The sequence below is a fragment of the Aphelocoma coerulescens genome, chromosome 6 (assembly GCF_041296385.1).
Source record: "Aphelocoma coerulescens isolate FSJ_1873_10779 chromosome 6, UR_Acoe_1.0, whole genome shotgun sequence".
In the NCBI taxonomy this organism is placed as follows: Eukaryota; Metazoa; Chordata; class Aves; order Passeriformes; family Corvidae; genus Aphelocoma; species Aphelocoma coerulescens.
The window spans coordinates 16,159,983-16,180,204 of NC_091020.1; the positions used below are offsets into that span (position 1 = coordinate 16,159,983).

General features: G+C 44.7%; 1 protein-coding gene across 15 annotated transcripts in view; it reads left to right on the plus strand.

Annotated features, from left to right (window-relative positions):
* Positions 1 to 20,222, plus strand: part of NDST2 (N-deacetylase and N-sulfotransferase 2) — a 138,730-nt gene that overhangs the window by 108,884 nt on the left and 9,624 nt on the right. For all 15 annotated transcript variants that reach the window (XM_069019369.1, XM_069019363.1, XM_069019365.1 and 12 more), the window contains 5 exons: positions 3,874 to 5,265; positions 12,605 to 12,692; positions 12,884 to 13,038; positions 14,550 to 14,735; positions 15,134 to 15,262. In XM_069019369.1, coding sequence (XP_068875470.1) covers positions 4,273 to 5,265; positions 12,605 to 12,692; positions 12,884 to 13,038; positions 14,550 to 14,735; positions 15,134 to 15,262 — 1,551 coding nt within the window. In that variant the 5' untranslated portion in view covers positions 3,874 to 4,272. The remainder of the gene's footprint in view (positions 1 to 3,873; positions 5,266 to 12,604; positions 12,693 to 12,883; positions 13,039 to 14,549; positions 14,736 to 15,133; positions 15,263 to 20,222) is intronic.

Sequence of the window (20,222 nt, forward strand, 5' to 3'; positions counted from 1 at the left end):
GAAAGAAATGCATCCTGTGCCAGCTGGCATGCCCTCTGGCTGTGAAGCCTTGTTAAAGAGATTGGAGCTGACAGATTCTTGAGCAGCAATCTGATACAGGCCTTTTTTTTTTAATTTGTTTTTTCGAGCTCACCCATGTAACAAATGGGGGCTTGTTTGGGAGCTTCGCTAGAGGCTTGAATGGAATCATTGTTATCAAAACACTGCTGTGATTCAGAAGTGCCCAGAAAAGGGGGTTCCTCTCCCTGGTGCCCCTCAGCTGGGCACTGCAGGTGTGGCAGCCTAACTTAAACTCTGGTTTCATTCTTATTCTACAGAATAATCCAGTTGTCCTGTAATTTTCATCTTTAAACTGATAACTGGGAAACTGAAGCTACAGTTCTTCACAAAACAGAATCGGTTAAAAAGTAAAAATTAAGTTGGAGAGATGAATGAGTGCAACCAGGGAAGAGAAGTGTTCTCCATGGTGATGCTTTGGGGATAAAGAGTTGTAAAAGTAGAACCTTGCCAGGCTTTTGCATAAGTCAGCATTTTCTTGATTTTCTTACCATTATCCTGGTGTTTAGATTACAAATTCTACCTCAGAAACACATGCTTGGAAATTCATACAAGTAACATTTGGGCTCCTGAGTTTCTCTTTACATTATTTCCTCCTGCAAAAACAACTTTGTGTGTAATGCATGTTAAGATAGTGAATCTTTAAATCCCGAATAGTTGTATGTTTCTGTTTTATTCAGTGGGATTGAAAAGCAAAAGGAAGTGAGTTATTTGGGAAGACAATAACTTGGAATTCTCGGTTTTCTCCATCAAAATTGACTATTACTGGAACCTGAGAGAAGTGTTGAGCATGAATTTGTTCCACAGGAGTACAGTGTAGATTACTTCTCATGTATGGAACATTGTGATATGCATGGAGCTTGTATTACTCTGCCTTACAAGGAATTCACCTCATAAAAAAGATACAGCATTTTTAATATGTTTCTATTTTACTTTTCTCTGCCCTGCTGAATTCTGCCTCTGCTGCCTTCTGCCTCTTTGCAACTTTGGAGCTGCAATGCCAAGCAGGAAGGTGGTAACATTGGGGTCTTCCTTGCAGAGTCATTGAGATGGGAAGGGCTTGTTGTGGAGGTGGAAAGGCTGTTTTCCTCATTGCTTTTGAAAGGTAGCACATGATTTTGGGTACTATGCTGATGCTCTGGAATTCCTGGTGTATTACAGGGACTGAACTTGACTCGAGCTGGAATTAGAAGTCATGTTCTGTGTTCTGTCCAGGGAATCATGTATTCAACATCAGTTGTCACTTCAGTAGCAAGAAAAAGAGAAAACTATACAAGTTCTGTTTTTTACATCTTCATATAGTATTTTTTCACCTTCTCTCCCCTGTCCTTTTTCCAGTAAAAAGTTAACAGTGTGTAGAGACAAAACTGAAAGATGATCGGTTGTGATGAAGAAAACACAGCTTATTGTTGCTGACTGAGCTGGATTTCCAAAGCCAGCTCTGTCATTACAGAGGGCCATTTGGGAATGGAGACCCAATCCATTTGGAATCTTGGGAACAGGGATAATTTTACCAAAAATCCTGATTCATCTGCTGTGTTGCAGTGCAACCTTCAGTAAGTTTTGTTGTGTTTCAGTTTCTCCAGTAGAAAATTGTGTGATATACTTTACATTGACAGTCTACAGCTATTCTGAAGACCTCATCAGGGCTAAGGTTTCATTGTGCGCTACACAAAGCAGTCCCTGCTCTGCTGAGCTTATAGCAGAGGAGCTGTTTGAGATAATGATCATTGTAGGGCTTGTGTAAAGAGCACTCTGACTTTTCCATCTGTCGTCATAAAGTTAGCAGTATTATATCTCTTCATATAAAATCTGTTTGTGGTTTTTGTCTCTGCTTCAGGCTGCAACAACAGTTTGGAAAACAGCCTGGTGGGAGTCTTTTAAGTGGGACTTTTGGCCTCATCTATAAACTGATATTTTCCCTGACTCAGAAGGATTTTTTTCTGTCTAGCAATACAAATTACAAATAAGCATCTGTTTCACAAGTAAATTCTGGTGGAGCAAAATAAGCATCTGTCTCACAAGTAGTTCCTTTTCTGGTGGAGCCAGTTGTTAGAAACCCCTGGCGTTACTATATAAGAACTTTATGTATGCCTTAAACTCACAGACAAACTGGTCTCCTCATATTCTTTGTTTTATCAGAATGGTAGTAACAGAAATTGGAGGAATGGAGAAAGGATGAAGACCTGTTTGGGTAATGTTATTTGCTATTGTTTTCTTGTGCCTCCTGGTGTTGCAAACTGTGGCAGTTGAGCAGGTGGTTAGAGGGTCTATATGTGGTGGAGCACGTCTGCAGAAGTTGGGGGGGTGACTGAAAAAGGTTTTTAAAGAAAAAAGGTGATTTTTACAGAGAGCCCATAGTCAGCATGACTGATTTGGTGAGCAGCATCTGGCATTGAGGGTGTTCTTGCATTGTTCTGGGGGAGGCAACAGGTGTGCCCCAAAAATGTGCTTGTATGCCAAGAAAGGCACCAGGGTATTGCTGTGGGTAAGCCACACTGCCAGTAAGGGAGAAAAGACTTCACTGTGATTTTTACTTTATTTTTAAAGCAAGGTGCAATTTAGTTAGTTTCCCTGGTGTTTGTTTTAGATTATTTGGTATTTGTTGTCTTTGTTGGGCATTTTTTCCTGGAAAAATAACAACATATGGTGAAATAGTCTGCTGCCATGAACACAAAGCAGGAGGTGAGAGAGCTTCGTAACAAAAAGCTTTCATGTATTTGAGACCAGCCCAAATTTATGTCATGCTGTTGGTGATTTAAAACTGGCTTCGTGTTCTTCAGTGGCATATGAGAGAAGGCGATGAAGGTTTCGGGAGATGTTTAATCTCCAACTGCCACTGAATCAGTTGGCAACAATTAAGTGTGCAGTGCGTGGGCAGCCTGTGATGCCTTTTCCTGGTCTTAAAATCAAGAGTCATACACAGTTAGAAGGGGAAAAGGGATTTAACCTTGGTATTTATTTTAAGGATCCTTAGGTGCACTATGTCCAGGTCATATGCATCGAGATGCACCCCACCGAGTATATCCCCCAAAGATCGGGTATAACATTATAGGTTTTACTAATTAGCATATCTATCAAAGATTCCCCAATGAGAGACTCAAGTGAGCCCCCAAGGAACCTTCCTCTGGATGGTTCTATCTTGGTTTACAGAATGTGTTCTGGAGAGGACCTTGGGGTCTGGGGCACACTGATCCCTAGCTACGAAGCTTCTAAAATGTTTAGTCTCTTAGCTTAACAAACAAGTCCAAGAATGTAGGCAAAAAGCACTAGGAATACAGAAGTTGTAAAAAGGTATAACAGGGGTATAAAAGAAAAGGCAAAAAATCTTCATGGCATCACCTGTGCCCCCCGCCCTCTGTGCTGCCTGAGGGATGATGCCTCTCCAGAGCTGTATTTTGAGACCTCTGGAAGAGAATGAGTTCCCAGGACAAACGGGGCAGCCTTGCAGAGAGTGCCCTCTCGTTAGCTTTGAAATATAGGCTAGAATAAAAGGGTTTCATGTTTTCTGTTCAGTGGTTTGCAGAGGGCTGGGGGAAGGCCAGGTACTTGGCTCTGTTTGCTTTAGTGTGTGAGAATCTCACCCAAGGTGAATGTTGAGTCACTGTGCGCTGTGGGGATCTTTCTCCCAAGGACCATTGTGGTTGTTCTGTCAAGCTCCTGCACAAATGGGGTGTGAGACTTCCCAGGGAACAGACCTGCTGATGGGCGAGTGATGCTGCCCACCTATCATCTGCTAGTCCTGCTTTTTCATCTCAGACCCGTTAAATGCCGTGAATTCATACTGAGAATTTACTTTTTCTTTTTGAATTGCAGGATGCAAAGAGAAGGTGCCATCATGTGAATGTGAAACAGCTAAATGAGAAACAGGACACCTGGGAAGGCTGAGCTGAAACTGCTTGTGCACAGAATGACAGACTGATTTGCTGTTGGAGACGAGATTCTGGAAACGTTGCTCCTCCAAAGACTTCTGAGAGGAGAGGAACCCGAGGAGGCACGCAAAAGAGCGATGGGAATTGAGGGCCATGGTTACCTGAGATAAATGGCAGATCTCTGGGAGTCTAGCCTTGTAGCTGTTTGCTTTAGCTGTTTTTCTCTCTGCAGCTGCTCTTTCTTTTTTGTGAGCTGCTGCTGGGTACTGCCACGGCGGCACTGGAGATTCCAAGAGCGACGTGAGTCCGGAGTGTGAGGAGGGGGTGAGCCGCCCGCCTCACCATGATTCAGCTGTGGAAAGTAGTGCGGCACGTGCGACAGCTGGAGCTCCACAGATTGATCCTGCTGCTCATTGCCTTCAGCCTGATCTCCATGTGCATCCTGGCTTATTACGTCACTAACAGTCCCAAAATCAAGGAGCCACCACCCCTGCCCTTCAGTGACTGCAGCAACCAGCACCGCATCTTGATCCCACCGCAAGCCAGCTGGAGGCTCACGAAGTCTGTGGACACGTCGCGCACAGATCCTGTGGTGCTTGTCTTTGTGGAAAGCATTTACTCCCAGCTGGGGCAGGAAATAGTGGCCATCCTGGAATCCAGCCGGTTTAAATACAGGACAGAGATCGCCCCTGGCAAAGGGGATATGCCCACCCTGACAGACAAAGACAGAGGACGCTATGCTCTAATTATCTATGAGAACATCCTTAAATATGTGAATCTAGATGCTTGGAACCGAGAGCTGCTGGACAAATACTGTGTAGAGTATGGAGTGGGGATTATAGGCTTTTTCAAAGCCAATGAGAACAGCCTGCTCAGTGCACAGCTCAAGGGTTTCCCCCTTTTCCTACATTCCAACTTGGGGCTGCGGGACTATCACATCAATCCCAGCGCTCCCCTGCTCTATGTCACCCGGGCTAATGAGGTGGAGCAGGGTCCTCTGCCTGGTGATGACTGGACTGTGTTTCAGTCAAACCACAGCACTTATGAGCCAGTGCTGTTGGCCAGCACGAAATCCTCGGAATCCATTCCTCACCTGGCCACTCACAAAGCATTACATGCCACAGTGATGCAGGACCTGGGTCTGCATGATGGGATCCAGCGGGTTCTCTTCGGCAATAACCTCAATTTCTGGCTGCACAAACTCATTTTCGTGGATGCCATTGCCTACTTGACTGGCAAGCGCCTCTGTCTCACACTTGATCGCTATGTCCTTGTTGACATCGATGATATATTTGTGGGGAAAGAGGGCACTCGCATGAAAGTATCTGATGTAGAGGTAAAATCCTACAGTAGCTACCTCCAGTGGTTCTAGATGGATTTCTAGAGTGTGTGCTATACCAGGAAAGTCAAGGTGGCATTTAATTTGAGGGAAAGCATTGATTGCTGCAGTCGTACTCATACAGAGAATTAGCCTGCAGAGATGCTGAGGCACCATGTGTGATGCTCTCAACAGTTCTACACCTTTAAATGGAGCACTTCAGGAGCTGGCCTCTTTCAGTTTAAGAGGAGGATGCCTGTGGCAGTCTATTCTGTCTCCCCTTTAATGTAGGGAACAAGTATATGCAGGTTTCCTATGCCAACCTATTTGTAGCTGTAAACTCTGCTGTTCAAAAGGAAAAGACAAGTTGTGTTAGAATAGAACAGAAAAATGTATTTATTATTATTGTTGATATGTATAAACTGCATATATTATATTACAAAACTGTAGGCCAGTCCATGCAAACTGATGCAGTCTCTATTGTAGCCATCTAGCTTTTCAGCACACAAACAACTAAATTGGGAAAGGAGGGGTTTTCTCTAACCCTTTGCCCCCCCCGTCATGTCTGCTACAAGCAACCCTCATCCCTGGACAGGGAATAGAAAAAAAATTCACCAGAGAAACACGGTCAGACCAAGCCTTCATGAGAACCAGCTCTGTGGCCTCACGATTGGGAAAGAGAGATGCCATCTTTGTGGTTTACTTTCCTTGGCAGTTCCTGGAATAATAGTGACCTTATTAGGAAAGGTTATGGGTAAGAGACAGATTTTGTGGAGGAGAGGGAACTGAGACAGACAAAGATAAAAATAAGTAGGCAGAAGATAAGTACCCCTTCTGATTCTCCATGCCCTTGAAAGTATGTGATAAGGTGTTAAGTTTGTGATACATGTGCGTGTGATGCTTCATGGAGCCAAGGACTTCCCTTTGTATGTTCCCCATCAGTTCTGGTTTGTAGCCATTAAGGCAGGTACACTGTCTGTTTCTCTGGTGTGCTGAGGTTGTTCACAGCTGAATACTCTGGATTCCCATTCAGCACTTGCCCTCAGGTGAGTCCTGGATGGCTCCACCCACGATGATGGTAAGCCTGTGACAGCAACTGCTTTAGCATGTTTCCAAAACAGCTTCAAGGTGAAGCACCCTTTAAACTTACATCCAAGGCGCAAAATATTTGAGGCAAAGGTGTAAGACAGAATACTGTTGTACAGGTTTGGCCCCTTACCTGAACCTTACCTGTTACATGTTCCCAAGAGCCCTCTTCCACATCCTGAGGAGTCATAACCACCTTTCCTACATGTTTTATGCATCCATGCAGGATATGTCTTAGTTTATAATCTCCAAGGTTTTAGGACTTCAAGATTCTATGTTTTGTTTCTGATCCAAGTTTAGTCTGGGGGAAAGGAAAAGCCTACATTCTGTTTGGAGCTAACTTGATCTTTTCAAATCACTTGAAGCTGTGTGTCTGAAGGAACTCTTAACTGCATGCCACTGTTTCGCTTGCTTCATTCTTTAATAATTCCTTAGAGCAACTTTGACCATTACATTCTAAGCAAACAGGCATAGAAGAAGTGTTTCCTAGTGTACAGGTGTAGGAAAATGGAACAGTTGTATGTAATACTTATTGAAGGAAAATGCTAAAATTTTCTTCATTTCACTGTAGTGTCCCTGTGTTTTGAAGTGCTGAAATGTTCTGAAAGATTTTTTTTTTTTTTTAATTTCTTTTTTTGGTGAAGGATCACAGTTTTATCTTGATCCTAAGCAGGCCCTACACCCACTAGTCCAAACCAGCAGAGATTCTCACCTCTGTAGTGTCTGTGCAGGTTGCAGACCCATGTGGGAAGGCAGGATAGGTGGCCAAAGCTCTTGGGAACAGAGGCTGCTCTAGTGATGTTAAAAACAAACCCAGACAAGATTATTCCAAAAGATGCTTTGTTTGGGTTTTAACAGGGTGAAATGGAGGAATAATCTGTGATCAGTAAGCAGCAAATCTCAGGCAAAGTAGATAAAACCCAGATTTATCCATTTAAAAGAAGCTCTCTGATTGCAGAGCCACGCGAGGTTAATGAATTTTTATTTTTTAAAAGCGAGAAATAACTACATGGATTTGTTGATAGTCTCTCACCATGGGGAGAGAAGGGGATATAACAGTAACAGAACAGCTGGCATTTTCTTTGGCCTTTTATATGAAAGCTCTGTTTCAAGGCTGTTATCTCAACATACAGCTCCTTATCTCAAAGCTTATATTACGTGGTCAGGGTAGTGGTTTGAAGACTGGATGTTGTGTGAAGGTATAAAATTGACTTTGCTGTCCCAGTGAGCCTGTTTGCCATATGCAGGTCCACGTTCAGAGGCCTTCCCAGACAAAACGGGTATTAAAAGAAAGCACCAAATATAATTTGATCAAATGTATGCTCATGGTACATGTCTTACACAAGATGAATGTTTTTATTTGTGATGCTTAAAGGAGACCTGAATAGCTTTCTTCTTTAACAAGAAAAAAAGGAATTGTGCTTGCTTTTACTTTAAAGATGATAACCCTTGAGTTCCTGTTTCTGCTGAAGGGCTGCAGCAGCAGCTTGCAGTCCTCAATAGAAGTGGAACAGTTGGAAGTTGCACAAAGAAAACGTTTTTCCTTTGTACAGTTACCAGAGATTTGAACTGCACATAATTAACAAAACAAAATCTCAGAGAATCCCTTCTCTTCTCAATTTATTCCACATTCAGTCTCTTCTAAAATCATAATCCTTGGAATTTACCAAAGCCCCATGGAACTGGCTACCGAAGACAAGCCATTTCTAATGCAGAAGGATCTGGCTTTTGTGATCCTTTCTGGCCATCTTTAGGTATGAGGAAAGAAGATTAAGTAGATGAGTTTTTTCCTCTTTTGCTGGTAATCTCTACAAGGGCATAAATAGTGAGCAATCATTGCTAGTGAGTCTGAGAGCAAGCTAAGTGAAAATCAAGCACAGTAATTTTATTTTGGATTATGAATGGTGAGGGTGCAGAAGAGAGAACCTAGTGAGGGTGGCTGTCAGCCAGCTCTTGCCTTTCTAATTTGTAGAGGATGATCTTACCTGCAATTGAAGTACTCAGCAATTCCTAACTCCCTGATTCTAAGATTGCAGGGCAGGTAGAAATACCAGTACCATGAGAGCTTTCTTTTTTGCCAGTGATGTTTTGAGCTCTGCCAGTGCTTGCTGCTGGGTGGTAAGAAAACTGCAGGAACTCCTTTCAAGAACACGCTGCCAGGGCCCACAAGGGCAGTATCTGCCAAGAATGTGTTTCTGCCACATGTTCCTAGTATGGCTTGCATGAGCATTGAGGAGAGGCTGTAAAAGCACTCAGCTTGCTTCCTCCATTTTTTATCATCTGTTTCTCTTCATTTGTCCATGTACTTTTTTCTTAGAGTAATGTTTTTCTCTTTTCCCAGCATCTGACTCTCAGCATTACTTCCTCCTTTTCTTTTGCCTCTTGTTAGAGGGACCTGAGATAGATAACATTTAGGGTTTGTGTGGAGCGACTAAATTCTCTGCAAACACTTCTGGAAGTTAAAAATTTTGTAGCTTAAAAAGCAGAGTTGCATGAAGATTTAGCCCTGTATTACTCCAATGCCAAGGACACCCTGTTATCTTAGAAAAGGATTAGGTCCTAAGGAAGCTCCCAATACAGTCAGAGTGCTGTGGCTTTCCCTGATTTCTTCCTCACTCCTAGAATGAGGAGAGTTTTTATTTCCCCTGGATGACATCAAGAGCTTGTAGTGACTGTGGAGTAAATCTTTGCAGATCTGTCAGTGAGATGATAGAGATTTTTAACATACTGTGACAAAAGGCACAATATTAAACTTTTTTCCCTAACATTTGCTTAGAAGTAAATATTTCTCATAATTTGAGATTATTAAAAAGCCTTTTTAAAAGTGATGGGCATCAAACATCAGAGTGAAGCTTAGACGTTTTTTCCATTGTGTCCAGAAATGTGCATTGGAATGTAGTTTTCTGTCACTTGGGCCTGCAGCCTGGCTGCCCCAGTTAAGTACTAAAGACTCCAAAAATATGGGTTGTGCATTGCAGTGGATGTTCTCTGATAGACTGTGACAAGCATGAAGCAGGTCTGGCCTTGATGTGGCTTAAGAATTCCTGTGGCCAGTGCTGGGAATCTCTTTGGAGACTCCATCTGTGCCTTGCTGGAGTGAGCCTTGCAGGGCTTCTAGCAGGGAGCTTAGCTGGGGCAGGGGCCTTTCTGGCTGCTTAGTGGTCAGGCTCGTACCTTGGAAGGCTTTTTGAAATAAAACATAAAATAAAAAAACAGATAAAAAATATAAAAAGAGATACTTGGATGGATTGAGGGGCAGTTTGTTAGGGGAAGAAAGTCTGCTCTTTAGAGGTGGGGGATAGCTAAAATGCTAGCCCTCTCTCATATCCTGTGAGCAACTGAACTTCCTAAATATGCATGTGAAGATCTGTTCACATCTGGCTGTTTTCTCTCTTAATGCGTAGCCTGCTCCGCATTTCTTGATTGCCTTTTGTTTAAGAGTCTCAGAGCACATTATGGATATAAATGAAATGCCACTTGAATCACCTGTTAGATATGATTAGTACTGTCATATTCATCCTACTTTATGAAAGAGAAACACAGTGCAGAGACAAGTGCCATCTCCCAGCCCGTTCCCACACCTGCATTATTGCACCCTACTATGGCTCACAGACCTCTCGGCACCAGTGTGGAACCAGGGAACAGGGAATGCATAATGTGTTGGAACAAACATCCAAATACTGGCACTTTAGTCTCCTTTATCATATTCAGAGGAAAGACATTTCTTCAAACCTATGCTGTGCCACCCTAGGGATGTGCCTGTGACATGGACCCGCATCAGCAGAGGGATGGCACGCGATTAGCAATAAACCTGCCAGGAAAGCAGGACTCCACAGGGCTCCATAGTCTCTGAATTTCTGGGGCCCCCACAGTTCCGCTCTGGTCCCTCCCCGGACACAAAGGATTGCAGCCTGCTGGAGCAGGGCTTTTTGGGATTTATTATCAGACAGATGTGTTGTCATGGTAACCCCAGCCAGGCTTTAAATCTCTTTCTGTGCAGAGGAATGCTAAGCCTCTTAACCGCTGTCTTTCCTCCCACCACTTTCCTACCCAGGCTTGGGGAACTGGATGTGCCTTTCAGGGCAGCAGAGGGAAGTGGTGAGGCTTGGGACAGCTCTGGAGAAAGGAAAGAAAGTGGCACTTTCCTGTCTGAGTTACGGGGTGATGTGTTCCAGGTGCTGGTCCCAGATTTGAAGTGATCTTGTAAACCATCATCTGGACAGACAGGTGCGTCTCCAAGGAGAGGTGCACAGCTCTTAGTCTGTGCTCCCTGATGTGTGGGGTGCTTGTGTCTTGCTGGGGTGCATAAGGGGAACTTGACCTCTTATTGCCTGTTCTGGATCTTGTGCTGCAAAGGAGGCTTCAGCCATCAGTGTTGCTGGCATGTCACTTCTTAAAAGCACTGTCTGTGATAGGTTCTGGAGATGTCACATACCTTACATTGATCAAGTTACTGTTCTTGGGTGGGGACTGAGGTAAAGATGCGGTAGGCAAGTGGCCATGGAAAAGCTGAAATCTTTGAAATTTGTCCCAGGCTGCTTTGGATGTCACTGTTGTGTGGATGTGGGAATGAGGAACAGGCAATTAAGTGTGTGTGTAGGGAAAAGTCTGAAAGCTTGGTTCCCTCACAGAGAGCATTGAGAGTGTCTTGTAGCACTGCACATGGAATCTGTCTGGTCTTCCCACCTTGCTGTGGTCATGGACTGCCTGCCTTGGCTGTAAAACTGCTCAGCATATGTTTGCAGTGAATGGGTGATTGAAGTGAACTACAGAAGTAATTTTTAAAATTACGTGATGACCAGTGTTTGGTTAACGCTGGTTTGATGTATCAGTGAGAGCAGTGATTTGTCAGGTTATCCATAGGAGGTTGGTGTCAAGGCACCTCCACGGAATGAGAGTCTGCCTTTTGTGAGTGCACTTGCACCACTGAGGGAGTGGCACACCCAAACAGTTCCTATGGAGTGTGAGCCATGTGAAGGCACCCTGCAGTGCTGTTTTATGCTTCTTGGGGCTGGGGAAGGGCAGCTGATGCAGGAAGATCTGTTCATCTTCCCTGCACAGTTTGATAGGTCTGTGTGCTTTCCCCAGAGTTATATTCCACGTTTCCTGTGTGATTGCATCCAGCCGAAGTCTGCTGTTGAGAGGTCATCACCTTCACCTTGGTGCAGCCACTGATCCATTGCTTTCTGAGAAAAGCTATTAAAACCTAAGCAGCCCAGGCAAGGACCATGTCTGTCACCTGCCAACAGCCCTCCTGCCAGCCCCTGTTTGATTAAGAATTCTCCCACAGGGAGATGTACCAGTGACATTTCCCTAAAGCACACAGGTAGCAGCAGAGCGTTCGTCTCCTCTCTTTTTATTGTTTTCCAGCAGAATAAATGTGACTAGAATTAGTTTGTGTCTTACTTGTCTGTGACACACTGAACCTCTGGGGTTTGTTTTTTGGTTTGGTTTTTTTCTGTCAAGGCTGTGTGCTGTCTTACTCTGTACGCTGCTGGACCCTGAGGTTCGTGGCACAAGGCACCTTCCTTTTGGTTAAAGCAATTGCTTTGGACATTTAAAGCAATCGCAGGTGAGCACGAGAGAACCTGTAAGAGATGTGAGGATTGTGAATGTTGGCTTTCCCAGATTTTCTTCCCAGAATCCAGGAAACTTTTAATGCTACAAAATATTGGCACTTTCAAGGGATCACAAAGTCAGGGATACCTCTCTGCTGTGGCAGGACTTGTTATATGGGTAGTTCTGAGAATCCAGCTTTCCCTCCAAATAAAAGCCCCCTCCATTTGAATCACTTAGTTACTGTTTATATTATTGACTTCTTTTTCTTCATCTGTCTACCATGGGCTGCCCCATCCTCCTTTTCATTAGCATATAGACTGAGAAAGGGCAGAGGTTCATTAGCAAAGTCCCAGCCAACATGGGAGAGGAAGGGAGCATTGAGGTTGAATCTGTAAAGTGTAAAGAATCTGTTGCTTTCAAGTGAGATTTATTGTTCCTTTGCCTTAGCACAGACACCTTGGGTCCTTCACATTGAAGTGGAGAGCATGATCTGACTGTGGTTTTAAAGGGGCATCATTTAGTACAGCAGAACTTCTCCAAGACTCTGTATGAGGAGCACTTACCTCTTCTGCTCCACTCCAAGGGAAACAGTGCTTGAGTCCCATCTCCTTTGATACCTCTTCATACTTAACTGGGCACTAGTACAGCACAGAGACATGTTACAGAAGAAAAAATATGAATGTGAACATTTCTTTTTCCTTTGTTCAAACAGGCTTTACTGAGCACCCAGAATAAGCTGAGAACTTTAGTCCCAAATTTCACCTTCAACCTGGGCTTCTCAGGGAAATTCTACCACACAGGTAAGCCCCTGGAGTCCTTTGTCCCAGCACCTGCATGCAGCCCCCTCCTTGGTGTGTGTGGTGTGTAATGCATTAGAGCATGACTGCTGGAACGACTCAGCGTTGCAGGGGATTAGCCACTGCTTTTAAACATTGAGGCCGAGGCCCTCTTCTGCCTTTTGATTTTGCACTTCCTTTTCTGCTTTCTGTAGGTACAGATGAGGAAGATGAAGGGGATGACATGCTGCTCAAGCACAGGAAGGAGTTCTGGTGGTTCCCTCACATGTGGAGTCACATGCAGCCTCATCTTTTCCACAATGTCACTGTGTTGGCTGAGCAGATGAAGCTCAACAAGCAGTTTGCTGTTGTAAGGAGCATTGCAGTTTATTTCCTTTACAGTGCTAATCCTTAAACGTTTTTTTCTCTTGGAATAGCTGTTTGGACCCCAGTGAACCCAAATACTAGTCTAGTAATTCAGCTGCATTTAAGCAAGGCAGTTCTGGAAGCTCAAATTGATGTGTGGCTCCTGCTGTCTTGAGGCAAGAAACACTATTCACATGCCTGCCCCTGAGATGAGAAACGTTTCCCAGCACCTGCATGGCCCCAGGCAGCTCTGCTACATTCCAGGGTGCAAATCCCAAGGCTCTTGTTTCCTGAGGTGTGAACTTGTAGTATTACCATCCAAATGCAATTAATTTACAAACTCTGGTAGTGAGAAAGGATTTCCTTTTCCATCCTTACTCAGAGTGGCTCTGTAAGGAAGTCACCTGGTCAGTAGTATAAGTATAAAATGCTCTGTCTGCTAATGGCCCTTCTTCAGGCCTTCCAGACAATGCTGAAGGAAGTTACTTATCTAGGAAGCACAGAGGAAATTCCCTGGGTTTTGGCAGAGGAGAGGGAAGCCTTGAACTTCCTGCATTGATGGAACAATGTATGTTTGGCTCTTACAGCTCAGAGCTGAATACAACATATGTGTTTCTCTGAGAAGAAATGTTCTCTTTACCTCTAGTTTGGTTCTTTTGATGGTAATCCCCTTGGGAATAGCAGGCTGCTGTCTTGTGTTCCTGTGACACACATAGATTAGGAATGGTCTTGAATGCAGAGCAGAGTCACAGCGTTATAGAAACTATTTAGGCTCCTCCTTTTCCTGGTTAAATAACGGTGCAGTCTTTTGCAAAGAGAGACAAAGCACAGAACACAATTACACATATTTAACATAAGACAGGCTAGCAGTCAGAGAAGGTTACTGCTTCATTTAGGGGCTCTGGTTTTATCGTGCATTGCCAGGGCAGAGCTGTCATCATTGATATTGTTACCAGAACCACATAGTGGAATTAAAACCCAAGAAATTCAGAAATTTCCTGTCATTTCAATATAGCTCCAGATCCCATATCTTCACCCTCAATAGTCTCTTGCTCTATGTCTGCTTTTCTTTGAATTGCTAGAGACAATCCAGATCCCAGTCATCTTCCTTTTCTCTATATCAGTTAAGGAAATTTTGTTTTCCTTCTCTGGTGACTCACATCTAGGTATTGTGGGCGTAAGATGTGTCACTTAACAGGATTGATTAGTTTGTAGTAACCAGGGGGCCTGACCTGAGGGTTCTGAATTAATCTGATCTGTCACACCTGCAAGCTACATGACCATTCTTACAGCAGCTGTTACCAGTGCTGAATGTCCTTGTTGGTACAGAATTGCCCTTATATTTCTACAGATGCATAAAACAAGAAGTACAAGTGTTATTTCAGGTTTCCCAGTCCAGAGAGTTTTCATGTTTCTCTGTCATCTTTCTCCAACTTGGATGCTGTTGCTAAATATGATCCTTATTAGGGCTATTAGTTAAATACCAAATTATCCAGTTGTGTATTCTGCTTCCAGGAGCATGGGATTCCCACAGACTTGGGCTATGCTGTAGCCCCGCATCATTCTGGGGTTTATCCTGTCCACACACAACTCTATGAGGCATGGAAGTCTGTTTGGAGCATCCAAGTAACGAGCACAGAGGAATACCCACACCTACGGCCTGCCCGGTACCGGCGTGGATTCATCCATAATGGAATCATGGTAAGCACAGAAGAGCCACTTTTCTGCCCAGGGAACGGTCTTCTCATGACCTTCATCAGAGACATTAATCTTAATATCACCAGTGTTTCCAAAATCATTAAGTGAGGCAAAGAAAAAAACTTGGCTAAAGCCAGTTCTGTGTTTCTCAGAAAAATTCAGGGGTCAGTACTGAATGGAGAGCAAAACCAGACCCATCAAGACTAAACTGAAATGCCAGTGGCTTGTTTGCGGTGTGATGAGCTCAGTGGTTAGGAAGAATAGCAAGAGTCCTCTGAACCTATGTCACTTAGACCCTTTACTCTTAATAGTGATCCATAAAGTGCTGTTTTGACTCATTCTCATACAGATTCTTCTGCATCTGCCTCTTGTCTAACTTTGCCTTTTTCTGATACTGCCAGGTTCTGCCTCGACAGACCTGTGGTCTTTTTACACACACTATCTTCTATAATGAATATCCTGGTGGCTCAAAGGAGTTGGACAAGAGCATTCGTGGTGGTGAACTCTTCCTGACGGTGCTTCTGAACCCAGTAAGTTCATCTGAAAGGGGAATTTGTGTACAGCTGTCCCAGCTTATGTGCCTGATATGGGAAAGGAGATTTAGCTCTTGCTGGAGATATTCCGTGTCACCCCGTGACAGTGTGGGTATCTCCAGCATGTTGCTAAGGAGATGTGAAATAGAGGGCCAAGGAAGTATGTGCTGGTTGATGGTGCTTTGCTTTACATGCTGCCAATCAGTATTGAGTGTGTTGAGAGGTGCAACACTGAGCAGAGAGAAACCAGCCAGGGTGACACGCTGACCATGGCCCATGGCACAGGGGGTGTTACCTGGGCTACTCTGTTTTCATGAATCACAAGTGAGATGTGCCTTGGTTCTTTCTGTTCCACGCGCATCCGCTGCCTGCTGCCTTCTCCCCTGGCTTACTGATGGGTTTTGTTCACAATAATTGCTTTTGCTGGGCTTTCATTATGAAGTGTTCTCCCCTTTCTTTCTATATGTAGACACTTGGAACGATTTCTGTGTTCTGTTTTTGTGATGTAGCTGTTACACTAAGGCTTTTCTGGGAGATAAGTGTCTAACAGAGGTGTTTCCCCTTTCAATACTTGACAGTTCTGTTAAGCCACTAAGTGAATGTTGTACCTTCAACACCCTGCAGTCCTTTCTTAGGTCTTAGCCATGGACAGCAAATCACATGAGTTTCTCACTTCCCACTGAGGCTGGGATGATGCACTAGGAGGCAAGAGACACAAAAAAACCTGGTCATTTTTAGAAAATTGTGAATCGGTAGAATCAAGCGATGAGGTTTTGTAGCCCTCTCCAATCACGGATCACACCCCCTCCTATTTCTGCTTGTTGGCTGCAGCAGGAAGATATGCTGCTCTTTGTTTGTGCAGTAACTTTCTCAGTTCCCCACCTGAATTTCTTTCTCACTAAAGCTGATTTGACACCTGACCCACAGCTGCTTGTCCTCCATTTCTCTGAAGAGACATTTCCCTGCAATGTTTAGACAATCATTTTAGAATGTCTATCTTCATAGTTATTCCTGAATATAATAACACTTAATTTCTTCTTTTGTCCTGACTTCCACATTTCTACCACCTTACTTCTCCTTTATGCATCTTTTTCACCAGTGCCTGAGTATGGACAAGGAGCCATGCAGGCAGATCTGAGAGAAAGTAAGTTGGTTCTGGCCAGTTTTCTTGGGGGGAATCCTGGAGTACTGGTTCCAGTCCTTGAGTACTTGTTTGTGGGATTTTTTCATGTAACACCAGTGGCTCTGTTCACCACGATGTTTTCTTTCATTCACTCTTATTTTTGCACCTTGATTGGAGGGTTGAATATGCAGCTTTAGCCACTTTTGGTTGGGGCTATAGAAGACCAGCGAATCAGAGAATCAACCTTTTTCCATCACTGACTTTAATTTTTCCCTTGTCTCTTGCTTTTTCTAGTGTTCAGTAGAACTGCTATTGAAAAGACCCTCACAGTGTGCTCTGGGTACACCAGACAGGCTGTTGCTGACAAACAGGCCCGGTGTTCCTGAAGGTTTGCCTGTAACCGGCTTTGGCTTGTGTAGGATCTGCAGAAGCTGTGGCCTGTGGTAGGCCCAGCTGAACAGCTGTAGCAGTTTATACTTTCAGGTCTGGAAGCCAGACTTCTGTCCCTATTGCCTGAGACAGAATTGTTATCTTTACACACCACAACCAAACCTGCCTGCTTGATAAAGGTCTGGAGTAAGGAGGAGGTTGTTCTTTGCGTTACGTAAAGAGTGATCAGTCAGGTGGAAAGAAACTCTATGTCAGAAAGGTTTTTTATCTTGACAATTTCTTTTCTGGGCTTGTGTTCCCATATGCTGGGTGAATTGCATCTTGCCCTACTTTGTAATTGTCAAATCTTAAAGCATGCAGAAACAGCCTCTGTGAAAGTAAAGGCTATGGGTTTCTTTTGGAAAACCAGTTGCTAGGCTGTAATCCAGAGATCTTTACTGCTCTAGGAGGCTGGGCCAAAGAATTACAGAAACATAGTATCTAGAACTACCTGTTAAAATTTGCTGATAAGATGTGATGGTCAAAGCAGCTGGCAGTAATCTGTGATCCAAAAATATTTGGGAAAATTGTGTTCTGGTACAGGATGAGCTTATTTTCCAGATTTACTGTTAGCTCTTCATGGTGACTTAAAACTTAGGCACCTTCAGATGCTTCCCATGTTTACACTTCTCCTTCCTTTTGGCAGTGTAGCACAGTGCTCTGTCAGAGCAGAGTGCTATGCTCTAAGCTCCTCTCATGTTTGCACAGTGACTCAGACCTTGCATTCCTCCCCTTGCTGATAGAGCCATCTCAGGGGCCTGATAGAAAGCTGGCCAGCTCTGCAGCCCCAGCAGTGAACCATAGCAGACTTGGAGCAGGCTCTTTCAGTCCTTTTTGGTGCTTCCAGCTCCCTTTAAGTGGCATGGAGGAGTCTCCAAGGCTGTATGCATATGATTAACTCCACAGTGCAAACAGAAGATGTTTGATCTTCTGACTAGTGAACAAGGTCTGATGTCAGAATAGGTGTTGATCCTGAGCACAGGCTGATGGCTTCTCACAAGCACTTCTGCTCACACTGCACAGGCCAGTTACTGCTGTGCCCACAGCTGCTTGGTACATATTGCAGGAGTGCTCATTCCCTTCTGTTTCTGTATTCTAGGCTCTCCGGGACCTTTGCTCTCATCTTCCCTCAGTGCAAAGGAAGGGAAATCATGGCACACTGACAGTAGAAGGGAGGGGAAAGGAGGGAGGTGTTATTTCCAAGTCAGTCTGCAGAGTCATTGGGTGTGGATGGGAGGGAGGAAGAGATGGTCCTTGAGTGTAGCTTATGTCAGAAATGGTGCTCGGAGCTGTTCTGGCAGCAGTAGCTGTGACAGGACAGAGCAAGCTGCCAGGCCTTGTTAAACAGTGCATGTGTTACAGGCCTGACTGCACACTCACAAGTACAGGGAAATGGCTCATCCACTGGGTTTGTCTTTTCTTCTTCCAAATCCAATTGCCTGGGACTGTTCTCAGGTGCAGCATTACCTGTGTGAGCCATTTTACCAAATGTAGTCAGTCTTGAGACACAGTTGCTAACCTGGAGTACATGCAGGCCTTTTTTTTTTTGTTATGGAAGTCTTGAAGGGGTCCCAGGTGGTGACCTTTGTCCTCCTCGATTTGTGCCAGTGAGCCAGACTCTTCATGCAGCATATTTTCCCTCTATGTATTTCACTAGCAAGTCGAAGGGATGAGCCACACTTTGCTGTCAGAGAACCTTTCTGATGTCTCCCAGAAAGGGTCAAAATACAGCATGAGATGCATCCTTTTGCCACTACACCTTGCAGTTATACTGATCTTTCTGTCCTCTGCTCTGTGTTGTACTGAGCACATCCTTCTTACACAACAGCACCGAGCACATGCTGCTCTTTGAAGTGAAGGTGCCAGAGCCTGTCTGGCAGGGCCTCTCTGTCAGCTCAGTAGGGAAGCAGGAGTGACAAACTCACAGGCAGACAAACGTGATAAATCTCGAACTCCACTTACTTTCCCTGTGTCCCAGAGTCCTACCAGTGTTTTCTCTTGCCTACCCAAAGGTGCTGGGTTCTGAGCACCTTACAGACAGACTTGTCTTGGGGGGGGGCTCAGGCACAAGGAGCTACTATCTATCAGTACCTCTTCTCTTGCTGAAACTAGTCCATGGTGACACCGGACAGAAAACAATTCAGACTTCCTCAGTGCCAGCAAATGTCTTCATCCCAAGCCCATCTGTCTCCTGCTTCCCCATTTTGCTGTTTTCCTGCTGTGAGTGGGAAAGCCATTCCTGCCCCCTGCCAGGGAAGCCTGTCACTGCCTCCTGACCTTACCTGGTGTCACCAGAATTGAACTCAGGACTGTACAGCAATGGATGCCCCTGGTGTGACTGAGGAAATTTTCCCTCCATGCACTTGCAGACACTGGGCAAGGAGTGCTAAATCAGCCATTCCTCCACTGGCCTCAGTGTTCTGTTTGTTTTTCTAACTTTTAGCCATAGTGTGGTATATGTCTGGCAAAGTGCTGTTGTATTATGGGCCCTGGGATGCTGAATTCAATGGGACATATCAAAACCACACACTAGAGCCAAGCTGACAACAGTCCTTCGTACTCCTTTCCAAAAGTTAAAATACTGAAAAACTGTCAGGAGGAAAATGTATCTCCTTGAGAGGAGAGATGGCTTGGCAAGACAGAGATAGTGCACAACCTCCTGAGCACTGCAGTGCTGGGGCGGCCGCCACAGCTGTTGAGTGCCACTTTGCCCGCAGATGTTAAAGCTTGTCAGGAGGTTTTGCAGGGGATGCCTGTGCTGAAGGTTCTTGAAGGCTAAAATTTACCAGCTGGTGTCTGTTTCTAGGACAATATCCTAGTGCAGTGCCTCTTTGCAGTGCCTGATCAGATCCCCAGATACCCCTGTTTATATTTTAAACTGGGAATTGCCAGTTGCTCCTCCTTTACATTTGAGATGTCAGCTCTGAAGGGCATGAAAGCTGACAGGCTGTGGGCCCAGAGAGAACTCCTGTGACAACTGTCCTTGTGCCATGTGACCTGGCCTGCAGCATGGTGTCCCCTCCCTGGCCTGCTCCCCTGCTGTAGCAGACTCTGCAGCTTGAGAGGTTGCCCTGGTTGTGCCTCTGGGAAAGGAAGGGAAGCTCCTGTTTTCCCGTGAAAGAGGCTTTGCAAGATTTTTGACTAGTAGGGAGTTACTGACTAAGCCTTGTTCACCTAAATGTCCTAGAGCCACTTGAATGGGATTTTTAAGCTGTTCTGAACTCACATCTCCAGGGTTCAGTTATCATGCCCCTGCACCGTTCCCAGGGATTACTGAGAGGTCTGTGACCCTCCTCTCCTGAGTTATTCCTGTCTCGCAAGCAGATGGACATTTGTCAGCCTGGTAGATGGGCATTTGTCAGCCAAGACAGCTGTGGCAGTCTGAGTTGTGAACAGCCTCTTGCT